Raw genomic sequence first — 23,034 nt, 5'->3', positions numbered from 1 at the left:
CTGCAGCTGGAAAGACTTTCACAATAAGTTTTTTGCCATGCAAAAAAAGTGTCTTTCTTTAGAATCTTTGCAGCAGAAAAAGACATTAAGTACAGTTTATACAGTAAAATCTGCAAACACAATTGGTATATACACTGGGTTTTAACGTAACTTATGACATACTCTTAATACTGCACTTTCTGGAGCTGCACTCAAGATTTTTCACTCTTCTCTACATGTTATGTTGATGATGATGTGACAATAAAGCTTGTATTGTATTGTATTGTATTGTATACTAATAGATATGCAGTGCCAAATGTTTTTTGCATTCTTCCAAAATGCAAGACTTATCTGGGCTCATCTTGAAAAGATATGACAGAGCAGCAGGTGGCCTCATAGATAAATACAGATTAGAAACCTACAGTAACAGGTTCCAGACATTCCGCTATTGCACCCTTGCACAATAAAATGTCTTGCTGCATAAAACAGTAAATCTGCCAGATTGGACAAAGAAGCCTGATAAGCAACAAAGCAATAATAAATACAACAATAATAAAGCTTTTAATAATACCCCATGTACAAGACATTCCACTACATAAAAGATGTGGGAAATACAGTAATTCACATGAAAGTACAACGATGAGGGGCACTTTTTTCCTGCTTTAGAGCCTAACCACCTGTCACACCCGCTGCTGAAAGAGTTCCAGTCTGCTATTCCATCCACAGCTGCACAGGTACTCAGCAGAGGCCCCATTAGGCAATGCTGTACATTGCGTTGGTGTCTTCACACTTGTTTGTAAAGTTGACCTTACGACTGCCACCGCGGCAGGTGCCCACGTCCTCCTGCTCTGTGATGTCGTGCTCTGGGCTATCGTGCGACGAGTCCTTCATGACGCTGTAGTAGACAGGCACGTTGTACTTAGCCACGTTCTCTGCCCGCTGAGGCTTGCACTTGCAGAGCCTTCGAAAAGCAGCACGGAACTTCTGCGACATGAGGTTATAGATGACAGGGTTGATAGCGCTGTTCAGGTAGATGCTCATGCGGCAAAACAGCAGGAACCAATTGTTCAGGTAAGGGGGGTCCATCAGGGAATTAACAACCACTAGTGTCCGGTAGGGCATCCAAAGCAGAGCAAACAGGACCACCACCACTGCCAGCATTTTGGTGACCTGAAGTGTGGCAGACACAGCACAATGAAGGTGAAAGGACTGTATAAGCTGCAGTAAAGGTTTCTTAGAAAGCCTGTCTATCTATCTATCTATCTATTATTGCTTACACTATATTGACTTACAGTATAAAGTTAGCATAAGGCAACAGCCGCATAATGTTGATCCACAATGAAATACTGTATTGCAGGTAATACAAAATTATCCTAAACACATCTGTACAGACGTACAGCTTAAAGTCAAATCCAATGTTATGAAACAAGCAAAGGGAAAGAATAGAGTGAAGTACAACAGGAAAGTTAATGATTAATAGAAAGGATGCTTACCACCAAGATGGGGACTAAAGAGATGAGGCTTTAAAAGCTAGTGGAAAGTCAGAGGAATGGTAGCGCACATGATGTTGGATGAAAGCAAGTCCTCAAAATGAGGAGCATTCACCAAGCGTTGGATAGTTTATCCACTAATAGGGAACATGAGAGCGTCTTGAGACAGGTTAGTTTTACCCTGTTGATGATATGTTGCTGCAGTAGTATTTGTTTTACTTGGTAGCAATAACATAGAATAGACGGACCTGTTACACTAGATCTTGGATGTACTGGAGAGCCAGTGGACACACCAGAGTAAAGGAGTGATGTACAAATATGGAGAGACATTATACAACAGAGAAGAAAAAGCATTTTGAAAGACCAGGAGAGGGAAGATGGCAGAAGCCTCATCAGAAGGGAATTAAAATAATCCAGCCTGGAGAGGACAAGGGCCCAGACAAGGGGCTGGGTGGCAGAGTCAGTGAGGAGAGAGCAGATATCGCAGATATTGTAAAGATACAAGCATCAGGTCTGGACCAGTGAAGTGAAGATTAGTGTTAGGTGAGTCTTCCATTGTGACAGTGATTTTCTTCACTTAAAGTGAAGCTGAAAAGGCAGTGAGATCAAGAGAAATCATGAAAGGTGCATCAGTGTAAGGAGTTGCAGAGAGAAGCTAACAGATGCCAGATTTAGAGATTAAGTTTCAAGATATGATCAAACATCCAGAAAGAGATATTTGAGATGCAATTTGATATCTGCTTTGACACCTGAGAGCTGAAAAAACAAAAAACAAATTTAGATTTGAGCATATTCTGGATTTAGCTGATAGGATAAGCCAGGAGTGGTTATGAGGATTCCAAGTGAATGTATGGTGAGAACAATGGAGGTCCCAGCACTGATCCCTGAGGTACACCTGTGGAGAGGACTTGAGGGTAGGAGAGTGAATTTTTAAATAATATGGTAAATGTCCAGAGGAAAAGATGATAAATTAAGAAGAAAAAGGATGGATGAGAGGTGTAAAACCATTTGTCTTTCTATAGAGAGCCTTCTATAAAACCCAGACTGAAGAAGATGCTGAATGGTGGTCGCTGTGCTATTTATTCCAGCATTTTAGATAAAAAAGGAGAAAGAAGACAGGTTGGTAGTTTTCCAAGTGATCTTGATTAAAAGATGGTTCCTGAAGGTGGGGATTATTTGTGGCTTTTGGAAGTTTGCAGGAAACTTGTCTCTATTCAATAAGGAGCTGAACAGAATAGTGATAAATGGCACAATGCTGGATAAGAGAACCTGAAGAAGGCCTAGTGCAAAAGTGATGGGTTTGTGCCTTACAATTCTGAGAGTCAGGTACAGAAGAGAAGGTGGCTAGAGAATGACAAGTAAGAAGGGTGCTCTGAATATGAAAGAACTGAACTGTGAAGCAGTAATGAAGAAAAACACATCTCCCAACATTTCACAGCTTCATAAAATTCACATTTATGAATATATGAGAAGTGTATTCAGTACTCCTGAATAAATGAGAGATGCAGATATTACCAGTTTAACAGATGATAAAGCTGGAAAGTAGTGTGCTGAAAAAGGCCACATCAAGATGCTGACAACTGCTGACATCAGCTTTGAAATTCACTCCATTTTTCCCAAGTTTCCTCCTGTTATTTGCATAAACCTCCACATATTAAACTCATATCCATTAATAAATTAACACAGGGATAACAAAAAAAACATATCAACAAGATGCCTACTAATTCTAATGCATTTAAACATTTATTCATTGGTAACATGTTAAAATATCTTTTCCACACACACACACAATAGCTGAAACCGCTTGTCCTGAGCGGAGTCACGGCAAACCGGAGCCTAACCCAGCAATAGAGGACGCAAGGCTGGGGGGGGGGGGGGGAAGGGGACACACTCAGGATGGGACACCTGTCCATTGCAACCCAAGCAGGAGTCAAACCCCAGACCCAACAGAGAGCAGGACCCGGCCAAACCCGCTGTGCCACTGCGCCCCCCACATCCTTTCCAGTAATTATAAAAAATGGTTTAAATACGGATTCCTTTAATATGATATATATGTTACGAAACATTTTAATATACAAGGTATTTGTGCTGTGGGATTAGAACTGTAAGCTTCAGTGATTTGGTAAAAGCTTCCAGACTCCTCACTTATAAAACCGTTTCACACCAGTGGGCCCCAGCTTATGAGGGGTGGATAACAACTGCTGCCATGGCCAGTCTTCCAAGAATCGGGATGTTGTTGTATATATTTATGAATTTTGAAACAATACTGCTTAGAACCATGATAAAGAGCAGAGCACATTACTCTGAGTGTAAGCCAGTTAAGAGTAAATATACTCAAATGGGTTCTCTACAGATAAACAGCTGGCTTCTGTAATTTAGCATCATATTATTTGTTTGTTTTGTTTATTTAGTTCTTTGTTTTTCTCACCAATTGTCACTTTGATCGACATATATTTCGGTTTACTGCTGAATTTCAGCCAAAAGTGCTATTTACTTTACACCTGTAACATATATACAGATGGTCCTCGACTTACGACGTCTTATAAGTGTGTTTTACATAGCGGAACACCTTAGCGGGAACCACCAGAAGTACTGCAATACAATGTAATACATGGAAAACTGTAAAATGACTGAAATACCATTTTCCACGGCACTTACAGTGTGGGACAATGTCCAGGTAAGTTGGAGGAGAAGCCTTGACATTATGGACAATTTCTCACTCCAGTAAATGTATATGACCATAATTTATAGTAGTGTAAGCATATTCCTTTGAGTGTCAAATTTAGAACCCGACTTTAATTAGAAGGAATAAAAAAACTAACAGAAATATGTTTTACAGCAAATAAGCTGCTCTGCCATCAATCATTATCAACTGAACACTTGGAAAATACCTTTAAGTTACAGCTAAAAGTAAATCTGACAAAATAAATTTATTAAAGACTTTTATTAACAATTAATCTGGTGGGTCTGGGGTTCGAGTCCCGCTTGGGGTCCTTGCGATGGACTGGCGTCCCGTCCTGGGTGTGTCCCCTCCCCCTCCAGCCTTGCGCCCTGTGTTACCAGGATAGGCTCGACCCCGCTCGGGACAAGCGCTTTAAGACCGTGTGTGCATTTCGGTCAAATTTCACCCGCTAGAGCTTTTACCTCTCTTAAAATGTAGTTTCTTTTATAATCCGGTTACTTAACTGATGAGCAGTTTCAGTTTTCACTGTTACGTGTTTTATTCGACGTGTGTGAATCTGCTGGGGTGTTCGGTGAAATTATCTGGCGAGCAGCCGGCGTCGCCGGAAAATTAATAATGGGTCAAGTTGGAAAAAATAGCAAAGATGATCAAATACCTTCGCACGCACGAGAGAGAGGTATAATGATCAAGTCAGGTAAACGGGGTGTAGCTATGTATGGAGTTGGATAAACACAATATTATTATACTAGGCGATAACATGATCATACATACAGTTACTGATGGAGCGCCCTTTGGCCCCCGGGACACGAACCAAAAGCTGTTTCCAACAAGGATAAAAGGAATAAAAACAAATGTACTAAAAGGATAAAAGAAAAGACGAAATAAACTCTGTCTGTGCGGCTAGAGGAGAACTTTGAGCTATAATCATGGAAATGTTCATTAATATAATTGCATATAAACTGCGTAAAACGAATTGTCAGCGGAAGCCAACGGATGATGGGATATTATATATATAAAAAGAGAGAGAAAAAAAGAGAGCGCCAACTCTGTACGAAAAGCACCGCGCTACCTGTTTCCTCGAGGTCACCGCGCCCTTGGTGGACTTGCAGGACACCCTGAGCGCGTGGCAGCGTGCCTGGCGCGCGCGCCGGTCCCCCGCCGCCCTCTCGCTCGGCTCCGCGGGCAGCGCGCTCGCGAACAGGATGCGCGCGATGAGCGCGTACAGCACGGTGGCCACGGCCAGCGGGACCACGTAGAAGAGCGTGAAGTCCAGGAAGTATATGGGCATGTAGAGGTTCCTGGACACGCGGTACCCGCAGCGCACCACCACGCCGTCCGCGTACACGGTCTCGTTCGTGTCCACGAGGAAGAACCACATGACGCAGTAGGCGCACGTGAAGAGCCACACGCACGCGATGATCCGCTTGGCGCGCGACACCGTGCAGATGAAGTGCGCCTTGATCGAGTGGCAGATGGCGATGTAGCGCTCCACGGTGAACGCCGTGATGGAGCACGAGGACACGTTGATGCCCAGGTACTGTAGGTAGGTGATGCAGAGGCACCCGGCGTAGCCGTACACCCAGGAGGACACCACCTCGGAGATGTTGGGCAGCCCCGCGGCCAGAAGCACGATGAGGTCGGCGATGGCGAGGCTCACCAGGTAACAGTTGGTGGGAGTCATCATGTGCTTGGTGCGCAGCACCACCAGCACCACCATGATGTTCCCGGCAATGCCCACCCCGCAGATGACCAGGGCCAGAAGAATGGTGATGACCTGCACTTCCAGAGAGTTCTGCGGCATCTTCTCCAGCGAGACCCTTCCCGCCGTCACATTGATCTCCTTCGCCATCCCCCACGCTTCGCTCGAGTTGTCCATCCTGTCCCCAGGTGCCAGAGGCTGCTGCTGGCGCTGCTGCTGCTGCTGGTGTGTTCGCCCAGAGCGGGGCGTCAGCTGTCACATGTCAGAGGTCCTGCAGAAGTCCGAGGTGCGTAACTGTGCTCAGCGAGAGAGATGCAAACTGTTGCCAGGTGCACTCAATTAAAGACATGAGCTCAAAGTAAAGAGCATCTCCTCCCTGTGCTGGAGTGGGTTTCATCTCATGGCCCAAGGATGTGTGTTTTCACATGTATTGGCGACTCTGAATTGCCCTCTCTGTCTCTCTCTCTGTGTGTGTGTGTGTGTGTGTGTGTGTGTGTGTGTGTGTGTGTGTGTGTTACACTGCTCTGCTGCACAGATGTGTGAGTGACTAGGGAGTTCAGTGCAGGGTATCTAACACAGTAAGTCACCTTGGATAAAAGTTATCAGGTAAACACTAATTAATGATCACTGTACGTCTTGTTGGAGAAAAGCATCTTCGAAAGGGATGAACGTAAATGTAAGAGCACAAGAGTGGAAACTCACCATAGTTCCACGACAGGTGTGAGCTCTTCCATCGAAACGTTTTGGGCTCCACGGTTACGCGATGCCTGCCTGGGGAGAGTGTGTTGTGTTGGGGAGATGCTGGAGATCTCCTAGCGTGAAGCCTTGAGGAGCTCCCAACCTTCTCAGCAGCGAGCCTCGAGAGGCAGCTCACATCCCTCCTCTTTCAGTCCAGCCTCCGTATAATAAACTGTACCGTGTGCCGCCCCCCTCCCCCCTCCAGTCTCGCTCTCTCCCATTAGGTACCAGCTTTTTTTTTTTTTTCCCCAGACGAGAAGCTGATGAATACCTTACCTTTGAAAGCGCGCAGACCTCTTATTCCCCCGCTCCGCAATAGTCTGAGATCCTCATCGACTTTTTGGACCGTGGTGCAGTTCATCGAATGCACTACAAAACTGTGACAAGAGCCTGTAGCGGGGGCTGCTGCTGAAACACAGGTTGCGTGTGCTCGGCTCGCCACTCACAACAACCGACTGGCGTGTTCATACTTATTAATTTACCTCACATTTTCCCTCTGAGTCACTCAGCATTAAGCTACCTGCAATTATCTTACTAGAGTAATTTAGTATAAGTACCATGCTCAAGGTACTACAGCTGGCGGGGGGTTCAAACCTGCGACCTTCGGGTCCAACAGCTGCAACCAGTCGGCCACCAGCTTTGTTTGCTGGAGGCGGAATGCGGGCTTCCGTTTGCACACATTGACACTGATTACATGTTCAAGAACGGGCTGTGTCTCTGGTTGTGGGTTCGAGTTGGGGCCTGTAACAAGTGGATAGAGCAGACTCGGGGGTGGGGGAAGCCTTCGCATTTATGGAGTGCTGGGGGTACAGGTGGAAATAGCATTTCCTAATTCATTTCCTGAACAACATTGCTTCACAGCGACAAAGAGACAGAAACAGAAAAAGACGAAATGCTGTACATCCACAAACATTGAACAAGGGACGGAGGTCAGAAGGTTGCAGTGCCTTCACAGGCAGGTATGCTCACGTGACACTACGTAATAAATTCCGGATGGGTCCTCAGAAATTCCAGATTATCCTGCACATCAACTGTTAATTTCTCCAGCGGAAGAAGATCAAAACCTGTGGTCATCCGCATATTTACGGAGGGAACTGCAGGTGTCGACGATGGAAATAGAACGCATTTCCTTGCATTGTATACGAGAGTGGTTTGTTTCGATATTCGGCACTCGCTTCTTCCCAATTTATACCGTATCGGTTACCGCATTTATTTTAATGTATGTAGCTAATTGGACGGCTGATGTTTTTCACTGTCATTTATTCCAATGTCACTCTGTCACCTCATTTAAAAAAAAGTTGTGTCTCAATAAGGAAGCAGAGAGGGACAAATCACAGTTATTGTTAAAGGTTTTTTGGTGGTTCGGTGAACCCCGGTCCGGTGAGCTTGTATCCCGTCGCACTCCCAGAGTAAATGTCAAAGTGCTGCCAATGGACTTACATTTGAGACACAGCAGAGGTGTCCCCGGGAACATCCCGCCACGACGTACCGGAGTACGACAGGTTCTGTGAATGAGCTGGACGTTTCGTCCCTGGACGCTGAAGGAGATCTGGGCAGAGAAGATTTTAGCCCATATAGATGACCAGTCATAATCACAACTCAAGGTTCTGTTCCCTTGTTTCTCTCAATGCCCCTTAAGAACCAGTACCAACACTTTTTAAAATGATATAATATTAATATTAGAGTGGTCCCACCCTGTTATTTGCTTGCTTGCTAGAACTTCAGGGTAAAGGTGTTTCATATTACTCTTGAGAACAAAACAATAACAAAAACACAGAAATTCCTCCTCGTGCTGAAATCAGTTGTCTTATATAACGCTATATATTTTAGCGGTTTTATATATTGCAGGTATGAAATAAATACACCCTTTTCATCCCCAGGCTTCCAGGCTAGCACTGTATAGCAGTTCTTTAGAAAATTTATAATAACATGTCAAAAGTGGAGCCTGCCAGTTTATTCCTGAGAAAAACTGACACATTTCCAGTAAAAACAGCTGTTAAAAAATAGAGATTTGTGAACCGCTTTGGACAAACCTTTGGGTAAACAACAATAATGATAATACATAGCCATTCCTCAGTAATTATGCCATCTGCCGTGTTTTTTTTTTAACTTCTTCCATATGTATTATGGCACACTGCGTTCATACACAGTTAAACTATGACTGTCGCACAAATTTTTGAAAATATGTAATTTACTAGACATTCTGGCTGCAATTATAGCACAATTCCCGGAGTTCAACCACCTGCTAAATTGGAGGTCAACGAAAAACAAAAAAACTGAACGCAACAAATTTCATTTGCATACAAAAAAAAGAAAGGCGTAACACCTGTCTCATGTACCCATAGCCTCACGAGGCCTGTTGTCTCCGGGGGTCTGCTGTCCCCAGGCTGATGTGATTTGGAATATTGTCACAGCATCCTACCTCCTGACTTAATTGGATCTTCATCAGAACTTAGGAAAACAACAACATTTTTTACTTTGGTTTCATACCCCACACTCTTTAAAGTCTGCGGTAAAAATAAACCAGTTCATGACGTCTTCCGAGTCAAGGAAGGAGAATGAAAATAGAAGTCATTAATACAGCATCAGAGAGCCCAATGCAACAGTGCGGACTCACAGGTACTGATGACTGTTTCAACATAAAACAAATCTCTGTTTCATAAATATGCTCTAGCATTGCAAATTTTTCCCAGCCCTTTACTGGACGGCGATATGTCCTTCGAAGAAACTCACGCAATATGCAATTCTCCATTAAAGAGTACAGCAGCATCTCACAAGATATCCAGAGCTGCTCCATATAGTGCATTTAAGAGAACCTTAAATATCATAATTGCATTTAATAAGGCCAGTAAGCAGGTCAGGTAGTGAGCTGTTCAAGTACAGAAACGTGTAACCTGAAGGTTGTTTGTTCACGGCTCCGGAGAGATCTTCTGTAATAATCAAGACGGTTAAACTGAATGGCTACAATGAAATTAAATAAAGTACTGAAATACATTGACTATTACTACTATTTGTGGTAAATCAGCTGAGCAAAACAGGTGCAAATGCTGCTTTTCAGAATAGACAAAAGAGGTGGTATTTTGAATACTATTACACAGTTTTTTGCTGAAATTGACACACACACACACACACACACACACACACACACACACACACACACACACACACACACACACACACACTGACTGAAGCTGCTTGTCCAAGCAGGGTCACGGCAAGCCGGAGCCTAACTCGGCAACACAGGGCTTAAGGCTGGAGGGGGAGGGTACACACCCAGGACGGGATGCCTGGACGCCAGTCCACCGCAAGGTACCCCAAGGAGGACTCGAACCTCAGAGCCACCAGAAAGCAAGCACAGGCCAAACCTGCTGCGCCACCGCACCTCCCGCTGGAATTGATTTCCATCCTTTTTCCAACAAAAAAGTAAATTACATTAAATAGTGGTTCGCTCTTTCAAAATATGTGCATTTCAGGAGAAAACAAAAATGTTTCATTTTATTTACAGTACTTCATTTTCACTTCAGACAATAACTTGTTCATCGCGCGCGCGTGCGCACACACACACACACACACACACACACACACACACACATAGACCAATTCTTGCACGACAGGCACATAAATAGCTATCTGGTGCCATAATGACTGTTTATGGCATTATGGTCACAAATTTCTTGAACTTCCACCTTTATTCTCACAGTGAAATGACCATCTAAGAGTAAATCAAAACCACATTGCAATTAAATGAAGATCCACAGCTTGACTTGTTTTTAAGTCCTTGAAATTCAGTTTTAAATTGCCAGTGAAAGTTCTTTCTTGTCCCAGAATGAGCGACATGGGTGCCAGGGTGTCAACCCTGTGCACATTCCATGAAGTCAAGCTGTTTGGTAAATTAGAGAGCCTTAGAGATACAATGAAAGTCACATTATTTTCCTTGTTAACCTCAGCTGCTCTGTTAATTGGAAGAACTGATTGAAAACCCATAGGAGCACAGGTTCCTCAAGAGAATAGGTCAGTTATTGCTGTCTATAATCGCTTCCTTAAGTGCTCTATCAGTTCTTTTAAAAAGTTAATGAGTCAATCCAGATTTAATTGAAATCTGAACTTTCTCGGTACTCAATAAAAAATGTTAGTAATTCGTTGCGAAAAAGGTTCTGGAGGCTCAGCTACTGTGTGTTTAAGACAGGTATAATTACAGCATAATGCTGAGTATAGATACATTCAAATATGATTTTAAGATTTAAGTTCAAAAATTAAATCCAGAATGACGTTGCCAGTGGGCAGTTTATTTAACCTTCAGTCACCTAGTGCCTTGAGTGTCTGAGATGCAATGATGTGGGAACCATTGTGTGTTTCATTTACAAAACAACCCTCCTTTTCATTTCCAATTTTGCAAAGCTAATCAGCGGAAACAACCTGATTGACATATACTTTTTTCTAACCAGGACAGATGTCTCACTCATGTCACTCCCTCGCCCATCAGCACATGGAAGACACTCATCATGAAAGCGTTGGAGGACTACAAACTTCTATATAAATGCAGAGCTCATTCACAGACAGAAAGGCGAACATGTAGATGAGCGCTGAGCCCCCACTGCCCATTCCAGGTGGTAGAGAATGAACTCCTTGATAAGAGTAGCTATTAGCATGACAATATTCCGGCATTCTCTGCCCCTGGCGTTGTGAGAGTGGGAAAGAGCGGCTTCACTGTGCTTTTAGTGGCCCCATGTGGGGCAGAACAGACACAACAGCCCTCTGCTCTTCTGAAGTCAAACTTTATCAAGAATTTGTTTTTCCAGTACAGCTTTCTCTCATATCATGCACATCACTCCTTTTTGAAAATCTGCTCGAAGGGAAGGTTTCCCATTGTTCCTTAAATGGCTAAAATAAGCATTCTGCTCCTGAGCCATCAGAGTTTCACCCGTCTTTTCACCAAACAGGCAAATTCTAACCTTGTCTTTTAAACAGAGACGAAACAGAATTGAAATCAAAGTTCAGAATATCAGAACTGCTCTGGACACCTTTAAATCCAAGCTTATGACCTACATGTTTGAAATCACACAGATAATTCCTTTGCATCGCTTCATTTTTCAAACCCATTTCCCCCTTTTCTTCAAATCATTTATTTATTTATTTATTTTAGGTGTTTCCTTCCATTGTTCGTGGATGGCATAAGGTCTCACAGCGCCTGGGTGGTGCAAGAGAACGTGGGTTCGATCCCCGCTCAGTCTGTGTGCAGTTTGCATGTTCTCCCCATGTCTGCGTGGGTTTTCTCCGGGTGCTCTGGTTTCCTCCCACGGTCCAAAGACATGCTGTTCAGGTTCCCCCATGGTGTGTGAGTGTCACAGAGAGAGTGTGTTCCACTGATGTATGGATGAGCGACCCATTGTAAGTAATGTATCTAGCAATGTAAGTCATCTTGGTGAATAAGGTGTGTGGGTTGGTATCACTACACAGTATCCATTGCAAGTTACTTTGGAGAAAAGCGTCTGCTAAGTGAATAAATGTAAATGTACAACAATTGCTTTACAGCTTCAGGGCTGGTTTATGCAGAACTTCCATGAGTTCTCAGGGGTTTCCTCTGGATGCTGCAGTTTCCTTCCAGAGTCCAAGGACATTTTTCAGATTAGCCGACGAATCTAAATTGCTCAGAGTGTGTGTATGTGTGAATGAATGAATGAATGAATGAATGAGGGTGTGTGATTACATTGAACTGGCATCACATCCATGGTGAATCCCACCCTACATGCTGTGCCTCTAGTATAGGCTCCAAGCCAGTGTGACCCTGTAAGGAGCTACTTATGAATGCTGATGCTGATCAATATAAGGCTGGATATTTCATAACTAATGAACAAATGCTGACTTGCATTTTCCATTATAAAAGACCTGAAGAATTTGGGAGTTGGAAAAGTAACGGAGACAATACCAATATCTAATAGCTAATATCTGTATATTACTTTTTGTTTCTCTCTGGCTGTTATTGCTCTTTCTCACTTATATATTGAGTGATTGCATTACCAACTATTGCTGTCACTTTTGTCCAAGGCAACTTAAAGTGTTAGGTTCTGTGTACTAAATTATTTAAAATTACTTACCATTTAACAAAGCTGGATTATTTTACCGGAGCCATTCAGGATACAGTACGTACCATGATCAAGATATTATAGTCAGAGGGACTGAAACCCTGGTCCAGGTACTTGGTGGTGACTCTAACTGCAATAGTAACAACTCTAGAAACAACTAAAAATAAATGTTTTTTTTTTTCTGCTGACTCTTTCCTTACCTACAGATATTAAAATTAAAATGCATCATATGCAGAGATCCCTATTGTGTTCCCCATGTCACTCTAATTAAAAGGAACCTTTTCCCTCCTGATTTCCTGCCAAGTGTCACATTATTTTGCACTTTACCATTTGCTGCCTCCAGTTCTGTCTCCGGTGGGAGCAGCTGCATGTCAGAGCTGCAGGCAAAAGTTTCAGCAAGATGCTCATTCTAGGCAGCTGGTAAACACGCAATGAGGACTGTTCTGTCAAAAATATGTGGCGCCCAGCTCTTGATCAGTCAGTGTGAATTCCTGGGACACTTCCTGACACCGTTTGCCTCCACTGTTAATGAAGTCCCTGCAGTACAGGCCTGTTGGAGACTGACCCTGCAGAAGGTGTCTGCTGATTTTCTGCGTTCCATCTTCTAATTATTCGTATGTCACGGTTTCCTCTGCTTGGCCAAAGCTAGTCTTGTAGTAGACTTCGGTGTACCTCAGAGGTCGATTGCCACACCGCGTTTCTCGGTGACGGTAATGGCACAGATTTCTTGGATGGCAAAGGGCCAGACAGTGAAATATGGTGCCACTGAAAGTGTTTAGTGTTCTGGTGGAGAGTTCTGGGCTATTTCAAGCTCCAAACAGAGGAAAACAAAACACAAAAATAGTCACATGTACAAGGGCGGCAAAGTTCCTGGCTTACAGCTTCTGGGCCTTGTACATGACACCACCTGATTGTTCTCACAGCCTCCTTGTACACTACAGCTCCCGCACTGCACAGACACTTTTTAAACCACACACCATACTGCATTCGAAACCCCTCGCATTGCATATACCATCTAATCATTTAGCTGATGCTTTTCTCCAAAGAAACTTATAGTGTTAAGTTACCTACAACGGTTTATCCATTTTTTTTTACCGCTGAGTAATTTTTGACTGGAGCAATTAGGGCAAGTACCTTGCTCAATGGTTGTGCAGCTGGAGATGGGGTTCAAAAATGCAGCCTTCGAGTCTAAAGGCAGCAACTTTAACCACTATGGTACCAGCTGCCTCCTATGGATTATGGTAATATATTTTAGGGCTATTCCTGAACATAGGATACATGTACCCATTCATCCGAAACACATATAGAAAAAAGTATACTGTATAAACATATAAGAACATATTAAACTCCCTTGCAATAATGGCTCCTACTCAAGTTAAGGCGGGCACTTCCCACACAGCACCATAAATCAGATCAGGGTGTAGGAAATAAATGGATGAGACTGTAATAAAGAGCAATCAATAACTAATCCAGAGTTGCAGCGGTCCAGAACCTATCCAGGAAGTATGAATCAAGAGGCAGGGTATGCCCTGGGATGGTGCTGCTCCACTGCATTATGGTCACTCAATCACTTTCAGTAACTACCCGTTCTGGTCAGGGCAGCAAGGGTCCAGAATCTACCCCGAAATCACTGGGTTCAAGGCACAGGGGGTACACCCTGGACAGGATGACTGTCCTTTGGAAAGTGCCTTATATTTTCTAGACCATGCATTAACATGTAATGTCTAAACAACAACATCACCCTTCCATCTATTATCATTAACTGCTTGCCCTTGTCCTGGGTTGTGGAGATCTGGAGCCTATCCTGGAATCACTGATTTGAAGACTGAGGATGCCAGTCTATCACAGGGTAAAAAAAAATAAAATAAGATAATTATAATAAAAAACTACATACACACATACAGCTAGTAAAGGTTCCAGGTTTGATCCCACCTCTGGTTATAGTACCCTTGAGCAAGGTACTTACCCTAAATGTTACTCTAGTAAAATTACCCAGCTGTATAAATGGGTGAGTAACTACAGTAATTGTAAGTTGCTTCAGAGAAAAGTGTCAGCTGAATATGTAAGTGTAATACATAGAGTACACATTGAAACAGCTGTACTCATCCGGCCACAGGAGGGAGCGCAAAGACAGGAAGACAGAGGGAACTGCAATGTGCTACCATGGTAACACTAAACGTCCCTCACACTCTTCTGTCTTCCCTTCAAAGTCTGGTTTGTGACACCCCCTCCAGTTCAGCAGCAATGGGATTTTCACTGGTGATTTAGTTGGTCCCCTGAGTTGTCAATTAATTAAATGTCAAGAAGGTGAAAGAAAGAGAAGGGCGGCCTGGTGTAACAGAGTGCCTCTTTACTGCCGATACCTGAAGATGCCCACGTGGTGTTGTGCACAGCCTGCTCGGGTTGGCTAACAGTGAGATTGCCACACACACACACACACACGGATCTGTGTGAAACACCCCCACCCTCCATTGCCATAGCTGGCTTGGAGACCAGAGGAACAGACTCAAACCTCTTCAGTTTCCCTCCCAGAAGGACACAGGACTAACAGTCAAGACAGCTGTCTGTGCAGTGGGGTCCCATTCTCACACCTCTCGCCATGTTGCCTGTGAGTGCTGATGTGTTTATCTCAACCCTGATTTCCGACCTTTGAAAGAATCTCACCCCACTTCCCTTATGAATCATTCTCTGACAAACTCATCCGGCTGTCATGAGACGAAGCACTATAACACGAACCTCAGTCATCTGAATGCGGTTGAAACCCTCTCAGCGACAAGTCGCAAGTGTCACATTTTAGACAGATTGTGTGGATTTCACAGCGTAGTTAATGTGACATATTCAGCTCAGCTCCAGTGATAGAGACCCAACACTTAACAGATCTGACAGTCAATAGCTCCATGCGCTAGGAGGCCGAAGTGCTCCTGTTTGTCCAGCAGGGGTCGCCAGAATCAAATGTGTTTTTACTGTGCAAATGTCCAGACATCAGATGAACTTTTGGTTAAACCACAAAACTCCAGATTTACTGGAACAGCTTCAAAGTGTAATAGGCTTATTTCAACATTGGGTAATAATTGCACAAGGAATTTACTAATTCCAAACATAATAACTGGAACTTGTAAAATGTAACTTCCCACTAAAAAATTCCACTGCAGGTTACGCCATTCGCAGCAGAGCAGAAGAATTTTACACACAAAACAAAGACAATATCAAGCAAAGTAAGTTTGGGTAGAAAGAATCTGTGTTCTCATTTTGTACTTTCATAAAATTCAAGCCACATACTGAAATCTTTGCAGTGCAGATATACGAACCATTTATGTTGTCATTGAGACAGTTTACATATTTCTCTTGCATTTTATTTGCTTTTAAATATCTTTTAAACACATTATATGTAACTAGATAAAAAAACAGCAGCAACAAAACCATAAATCACACCAATATTGCTTTTATGTTATTTTATGCTATTTTAAATTTTATGTCAAGAACATGCAAAAATAGAAAATTGGAAGGGGGTAAATACTTTCTCACAACATGGAATAAAACTGCTCCGTTAGCGATGTAGTTGCATTTAATGAAAAATTTAGATTTACACTCCCATTCATTCATTTAGCAGACACTTTTCTCCAAAGCGATGCACAACTAAGAAACATGACATTCCTATTAGCTGAATCACATTATTACAAACAATTTTGAACATTTTTGAATATCTGTAGAAGTACATATCACCGTAATATTGTTTAAGAGGCTATTAATCCAAGTCCAAATCTGTTTCTGTAATAAATTTGTTTAGCAAAAATGTTCTGTTTTCTCTCGAGTTCAGGTGTGTATATATTTCACTTTGAACGTACTTAGGAAAGCGCAGTGGGTTGGACTGGGTCCTACTCTCCGGTGGGTCTGGGGTTCGAGTCCCGCTTGGGGTGCCTTGCGACAGACTGGTGTCCCGTCCTGGGTGTGTCCCCTCCCCCTCCAGCCCTACGCCCTGAGTTGCCAGGTTAGGCTTCGGTTCCCCGTATGGGACAAGTGGTTCAGAAAACGTGTGTGTACTTAGGATTCTGAAATGAACGTATTTAGCTTTTTTTATAATGGTGTGAACATTTCTAGTTCAGCTTGACAAAATGCTGAAATGGCCAGGAAAAAAACTGGTTTCCCATCTCTGTAAATACATGGCAAGTTCTACTGCTTGTTGCAGGTGCTGCAGGTTTATTCCAGCTTGTTGACACCATGAGTGGCCTTGATGAAGAAGATACCACTCTTCTTTTCTTCCTTGGCTAGAACCTTCTGGCAGAGAAACGCGACTCTTTTCTCTTCCTGCCACTTGAAGAAGGAGGAGGCCACGGCCCGGCGGCTCCGCATGGCGTACACCTCGAGGAACACCATGCTGTAGGCCACCAGGTACAGGAAGCCCAGCAAGAAGACCACTCGTTGATGCGGTTCGTACAGATCCGCAGCACACCGCTCGGGCCTGGCGCTGAGACTCCCGTGGTACGTCCTCCGAAAATCCACCACGGAGCTCTCTCCACAGTTCTCGTTGAAGATACAATATAATGGAATGTAAACCTCAACCTGTGGGATGTGCAACATGTTGAACAAATACAGGAGAATGTAAGAATAATATAAGGGTTTTAAGTACAACAATAACATCAGACAAAGATTCTACCCTGGAATCTGATAACATTAGATGAATGGAAACTTGTGGGATGGTTATTGTTTCAGTTTTGCTCACAGCTGTTCCTCCAGTGACATCATAATGTTTCACAAGGTCTACGCATTGGGTTTATGTCACTCTTTATGATTGTGCATATATGCTGAGGAAGGGATCTTTCTGAAACACATCCATACTATACAAATGAAACACTGTATTTCCTAACCACATGGCAAACTAACAGGAACTTTACAGTAAAAATAATTAGTTTTGTTCATTGCCCCGGGTGGGCTATAGTCCACCAGTAATAGTCTGCCAAAGCCTTGAAGCCTGTTCCAATGGAATTACCATTCTTTAAATGTCATCGGTACTCGAAAGCGCTTGAGCATGATATCCCACTCTTCTATAACTATAACAATCCAGGACTGAAAAAGCCACTTGTCCTCTATTTTAAATAAAGGTACTTTGACATAAGTTTCACGCAATCAGTAGTTCTAGTATGTACACCGGGTATTTGTCTAATGAACGCTTGAGTTATGAATTTTCAAAGATACACACATAATTCCCGCCTATTTATTTATTATTGTGTTTTCTTCGCGCGGGGGTGCGGTGGCGCAGTGGGTTGGACTGCAGTTCTGCTCTCCGGTGGGTCTGGGGTTCAAGTCCCGCTTGGGGTGCCTTGCGGCGGACTGGCGTCCCGTCCTGGGTGTGTCCCCTTCCCCCTCCGGCCTTACGCCCTGTGTTGCCGGGTAGGCTCCGGTTCCCCGTGACCCCGTAAGGGACGAGCGGTTCTGAAAATGTGTGTGTGTGTGTGTGTGTGTGTGTGTGTGTGTTTTCTTCGCAAAAATTTGTTTGATGCAGAGTGAACGACACCTGCATTACAGCATCTAGCAGTTAGTTGGCAGTGAAACATACCCAAATAGGGAAGGAGTGTAGGACCAGATTAATTTGGTTCACTTCTACACTGTTTACAGCTCATGTCTGATAGTTATGTGAGTTGATCAATAAGAAGACAAGGAGCGTTACAAATATTTACAAGATAAGTCTTCCAGCAACGAGAATTAAATAGGAATTTTTGGAGACCGCTTTTAGTTTTTCATGTTAAATTAGCTTTTTTTTTTTAATGGAGCTTAAATTTAATTAAAATAATAGTTAAAATAAAAGTGTTACACCATATTTTTTGCTTAATGTAACTATATCCGAGACTTTGACAGAACTTGCCGAGCATAAATTGATTCTTGTCGGAATTGTTGTGCTTTTATTGGCTGTAAAGACAATAAGGCAAAGTTGCCAGATGCTGAAGAATGTGAGCATGTTAAGTTATTAAAAAACTAATTAAAATTGCTGCCATGGACTGGCATCCTGTCCACATTGTTCCCTGTCTCACACCCTGTCTTTCCAAAATAGACTCTGGAACAGAATAACATAGGATGTGCTGGATGAATACATAGCAGGAATGGTGGATAAAAATGGAATAAATGTCTTACAGTGAATGTTGAGTTTATTGAAGCTTTCAGTAAGGTTTATTCATAACCTAGCTTATGAACAAACCAAGGGATATCTGTATTATTAAACTTGCATTGCCTGTTAAGTAGGGACAGGATTTATAAAAAAAAAAAAAGAGTTAGAAACAAAATTCCAGTCCCAGCTGTGTTTGCAAGTTGAGGACCCCACGTATTCTTTGATTTAGGTTCTTTTCCACACACAGAAGCTTACCTTGTACTCCACGCTGATGGAGATGTTAGCTGGTGGGATGTCCAAAACCCAGGGTTTACTGGCACTAATTAGGTGGTACACCATATAATCCAAGACAATAAATAATACGGTAACAACTAAATACAAAGTGACGGCTACAATCCGAGGCATGCACCTTAGGAATTCTTGCCGAGATATACCGCAGCTTGTAGAACGGTTCAGGTTTCTCATGTTGCCGGGGGATATTTCAAGTCCTTTGTCACAGGCCATACTGAGCAGTGTCCCGGAGATGCACGTATTGTCAAACTTGACATTTGTTAGATATGACTTCAGGTATCTGGCGGATTCAAAAAGCAGACAAATGACAAAGAATGCAGCCAGAAGCCTGTTGGCAACCGACTGAATGTGCCTCAGAATGCGGCTGGTGTTGGAGAAGTCTCTTTCGATGTTCTTGCTCACGCTGCTGACCCTGTCCTTGATCTCAGTCACGTTGATGTGAGTGAAATGATGGAACTCCGTCAGGCTGCGCACAAATTGCGGCTCCGCCTTCTGCACTTTGATCGCCTCCCCGATGACATCTGCCTTGGCCCTGTTCATCACGTCGGAGAAGTCGATCAGCCCTTGGACCAGGCTCTCGGACGTGCACTTGAGCATGTGTGACAGGACGCCCACATTGGCAGTGATGTTGGGGACAACGTTGAGCAACAGGAGCATCATAGCAGAGGAGAGCACCAGCTTGCGGCCCTGCTTCGTACCCAGCGTGGGCAGAGCCAAGGTGAACAAGCATCGTGCCGGGTGAACGAGTAAAAGGAGGAGGAAGACTATCGGGCCGCAGAAGCCAGCCACGGCTGCAGAGGTGGCTTGACCGTAGCTCAGGGTGTCGGCCATCCAGTTGTAGAGGAAGCCGCTGGACACCAGCGATATGATGAAGCAGAGCAACATCAGTGCCAGTACCTCCCTGGCAGCATCTGGCGTGGGCTTTGTATAAATACCCCATAGGTACCGCACCGCAGCTCTGCTTCTCTCCCAGAGGCCCGACCTGCAAAATCAGAGATTGCCTTTAAAATGGTAGCAAAGTTTTTTCTTTTATGGTACATTCATCTATTTACCTTGCTGCCTTCTCCATATTGACTCGCACTATAAAGGTATTTACAGGGATTTACCCAATCACACAGCAGGGTAATCTTTACTAGTGCAATTAGAGGTAAGCGCTTTGATCAAGGGTACTAGTACAGGGAATTTGACTTGAACCTGCAACCTCCAGGACGAAAAACAGCTCTAAGCACTACAGCACTCATTGGTACCTTTTGAGATGGTCATTCTTGCCCTTTAACTGGTTGTTTTACAGCTCCTGCAAATTGAAGGCTTTCCGCTTCTCTATGTTTGTGTGCGGTAGTGAGCGGGAAGGCTCCGGAACTGTCGAGTTCAATTTAAAATGCAGCTTTCTGAAGGACAGCCCTGTGAATATTCAGTTTTCTTTGAAAAGGCAAAATACATCGTGTAGCTCGATTGCTCATTTTAAAAATCTGGGATGTGCAAAAACTGATTTAAAATTGTATTCAATGTTAACCTGGACCTGTTGTGACGATATCAATTATTTATCATAGGAACGCAATACCCTGGCAGAAAGAACGCTATCAATACACTTAGTTTGGGTGTTTTCTGGTAAAATATAAAGGATCTTTTGTTCTTGTTTGAAAGTATTGATACAAATGACATCTATATGAGAGTTCATTACTTAGCCACATTCTAGCCATTGATTTTTCATTTTGAATACAAATTTCTTGCTGTCAATGTTGTCTGCTACTCATTAATGTCTGGCATAGGATTCTGTGCCTTGTATCACCAGCAATATTAATTTCTATTGTTCATCCATCTCTAAAAGGTGACATAGATGGCCATAGTATATAGTTTATGTCACTCTTTCATGTTCAGTGAAGTAAATATTTAAAACACACACACACACATTTTCAGAACCGCTTGTCCCATACGGGGTCACGGGGAACCGGAGCCTACCCGGTAACACAGGGCATAAGGCTGGAGGGGGAGGGGACACACCCAGGACGGGACGCCAGTCTGTCGCAAGGCACCCCAAGTGGGACTCGAACCCCAGACCCACTGGAGAGCAGGACCCGGTCCAACCCACTGCGCCACCGCGCCCCCCCACATGTTTAAAACAATGCTAACAAAAAATAACAACAGTTTGGTATTTAAACTGTATTGTAATTAATGCTGTATTGCATTTATTTAATAATCATGTTTAGGTTCATGCCTAATAAACATTTATATGAACTTCACCCAGAAGTGATGCATAAGCAGGCACAAACACACCATTCACACACCATGCAAGCTCTGTATACATTAGCTGTGTATAACACACACTAAATTACGTGCAGGTTACAGGTTTCGATGAATGACCAGCAGTCCTGGCTGTGGAAAGTCGTGTAATTTCTCAACTAACCCTAAATGCCATGATAAGGACTAGCCAGAGGACCGAAGACTCCTGTCAGTGAGTGATGCATGTGGCTCGTTTAAGAAGAAAGAGCAACAAGTTCCAGTAAATGTGACATTTGAGTCATGCCCTCACTAAGATATGAGATATCACCTGTGGTGTGAAAAACAGCAAAAATCCCAAGCAAGGAGTGACGAATTCCCCAGAAGAAGTGGCTAACAGTTAGATCATAGACCTCTGCTTCATGATGTTAGTCAGTCTGAGTCCTTAGTGCTGAAATCCAAGGGTACACACCTGAACCCGGGAGCCAAGCTGCCGTGCTCCGTGATCCTCCTCATTTTTTTGGAATCTGGTGGAATCTGGTGGAATCTGCCTCCTGCGGCTGGAAAGGAGAACTCAGCAGTACGTACTCATCATCTACAGTCACAGTCACAGTATCGTGCCTCATGGCAACGAGAGCTCTCTCTCTCTCTCTCTCTCACACACACACACACACACACACTCACACGCACCTCAACACCCCTGCAAAGATATGTCACGCAATGCCACAAACTGCAGCAGCACAGCATGTTCCTCCTCCGTTCGGAAATGATACTGGTAAAAACAACAGGAAAAATGATGAAAAGTATAACCTCAAGAGAAGCACGCTGCTGTGACACACAGATACAAGATATACTTCACTGTATGTCCTCCCAGAATGACACACACACACACACACACACACTCACACACAGAGAGGAACAGCTGGTGGTTTAGTTGTTAGAGTTGCTGCCTTTAAATCCAAGAGTCATGGGTTTCATTCCCATCTCCAGCTGGAATACTCTGGAGCAAGTTGCTTACCCTAAATCGCTCTAGTAAATTCACCTAACTGCATAAATCCGTGAATAACTGTAGCTTGACACTAAGTTGCTTTACAGAACAGCGTCAAATAAATTTGTGACTGTAATATAAAAAAAACACTGGTGTTCCATGATGACTGAGTAAACCTGACGGTTAAATTGATTATACATTAGCCGCAGTCTTTTTCGCAGGAGAATCTGTAATGTTGCTGCGGAAGAACTCGAGCAAACACTTTCGGAACTGGAAGGCCTCTGCAGGAGACGGCCCACACACACCCACATCACACGGTTCGTGGCAGTATTGCATGGGCCACACGGCACACAAAGAAAAGCGCGGTGCCTCCACTTGTGCAATGTCCACTTCCTTTCTCTAAGTACCTTTAAGCTTCCTTCCAGCGGCATAAGAATAGCGCTCTGCCGCAAGCGTACGTTCCAGTTTATCTGCCTGCGATGATCAGGAGACGTCAGTAATTGGGCAAGAGCTGCCACACGCTTTTCGGGACAACGAGCGACACAGCGTTAATTTTCAGCAAATGTGATTCATTCGTGATTCGTTAATTGCATAATTACGGCACGTATGGCATGTTTTTCTTTTAATAAAATAACTTCACAGGAACCCTGCAATTTCCAAAGGAATGAATGTCGTCAGTCATGTCGGCACTAACGGTTGGACAATCTGTAATGAAGGAGTAAGGAATACGCGCGCTGTCACTAAAACAGTTGCTGGAAATGCCTCT

The 23,034-nt window shown here is 43.5% G+C and overlaps 2 protein-coding genes across 2 annotated transcripts; both read right to left on the bottom strand.

Annotated features, from left to right (window-relative positions):
* Window positions 1-732: 732 nt before the first annotated feature.
* On the bottom strand, window positions 733-6,108 carry LOC108939098 (thyrotropin-releasing hormone receptor-like). Its single transcript, XM_029246158.1, has 2 exons — window positions 5,222-6,108; window positions 733-1,149 (listed from the first exon to the last, which is right to left on the bottom strand). The coding sequence occupies exons 1-2, from the start codon at window positions 6,026-6,028 to the stop codon at window positions 733-735; spliced, it is 1,224 nt and encodes a 407-aa protein (XP_029101991.1). The 5' UTR covers window positions 6,029-6,108.
* Window positions 6,109-16,708: 10,600 nt separating this feature from the next.
* Window positions 16,709-21,903, bottom strand: ocstamp (osteoclast stimulatory transmembrane protein). The gene is made up of 3 exons (XM_029246159.1): window positions 21,753-21,903; window positions 19,028-20,045; window positions 16,709-17,232 (listed from the first exon to the last, which is right to left on the bottom strand). Exons 1-3 carry the CDS (start codon window positions 21,794-21,796, stop codon window positions 16,870-16,872), a joined length of 1,425 nt encoding a protein of 474 aa, XP_029101992.1. The 5' UTR covers window positions 21,797-21,903; the 3' UTR covers window positions 16,709-16,869.
* Window positions 21,904-23,034: the final 1,131 nt, after the last annotated feature.

Source organism: Scleropages formosus, chromosome 19, assembly GCF_900964775.1.
Source record: "Scleropages formosus chromosome 19, fSclFor1.1, whole genome shotgun sequence".
NCBI classification, from domain to species: Eukaryota; Metazoa; Chordata; class Actinopteri; order Osteoglossiformes; family Osteoglossidae; genus Scleropages; species Scleropages formosus.
The sequence above is the reverse complement of the archived record's forward strand: the minus strand, read 5'-3'. Positions and strand labels throughout refer to the sequence as shown.

What these genes read in the sequence shown, in the direction of transcription:
- LOC108939098 (XM_029246158.1), bottom strand. Translation starts at nt 6,028, where the DNA reads ATGGACAACTCGAGCGAAGCGTGGGGGATGGCGAAGGAGATCAATGTG. An exon ending in CGGTGACCTCGAGGAAACAG is followed by an intron (nt 1,150 to 5,221) that starts GTAGCGCGGTGC and finishes GCCACACTTCAG; the next exon opens with GTCACCAAAATGCTGGCAGT.
- ocstamp (XM_029246159.1), bottom strand. Translation starts at nt 21,796, where the DNA reads ATGAGGAGGATCACGGAGCACGGCAGCTTGGCTCCCGGGTTCAG. An exon ending in AGCTTGGCTCCCGGGTTCAG is followed by an intron (nt 20,046 to 21,752) that starts GTGTGTACCCTT and finishes CTGATTTTGCAG; the next exon opens with GTCGGGCCTCTGGGAGAGAA. An exon ending in CCATCAGCGTGGAGTACAAG is followed by an intron (nt 17,233 to 19,027) that starts GTAAGCTTCTGT and finishes CACATCCCACAG; the next exon opens with GTTGAGGTTTACATTCCATT.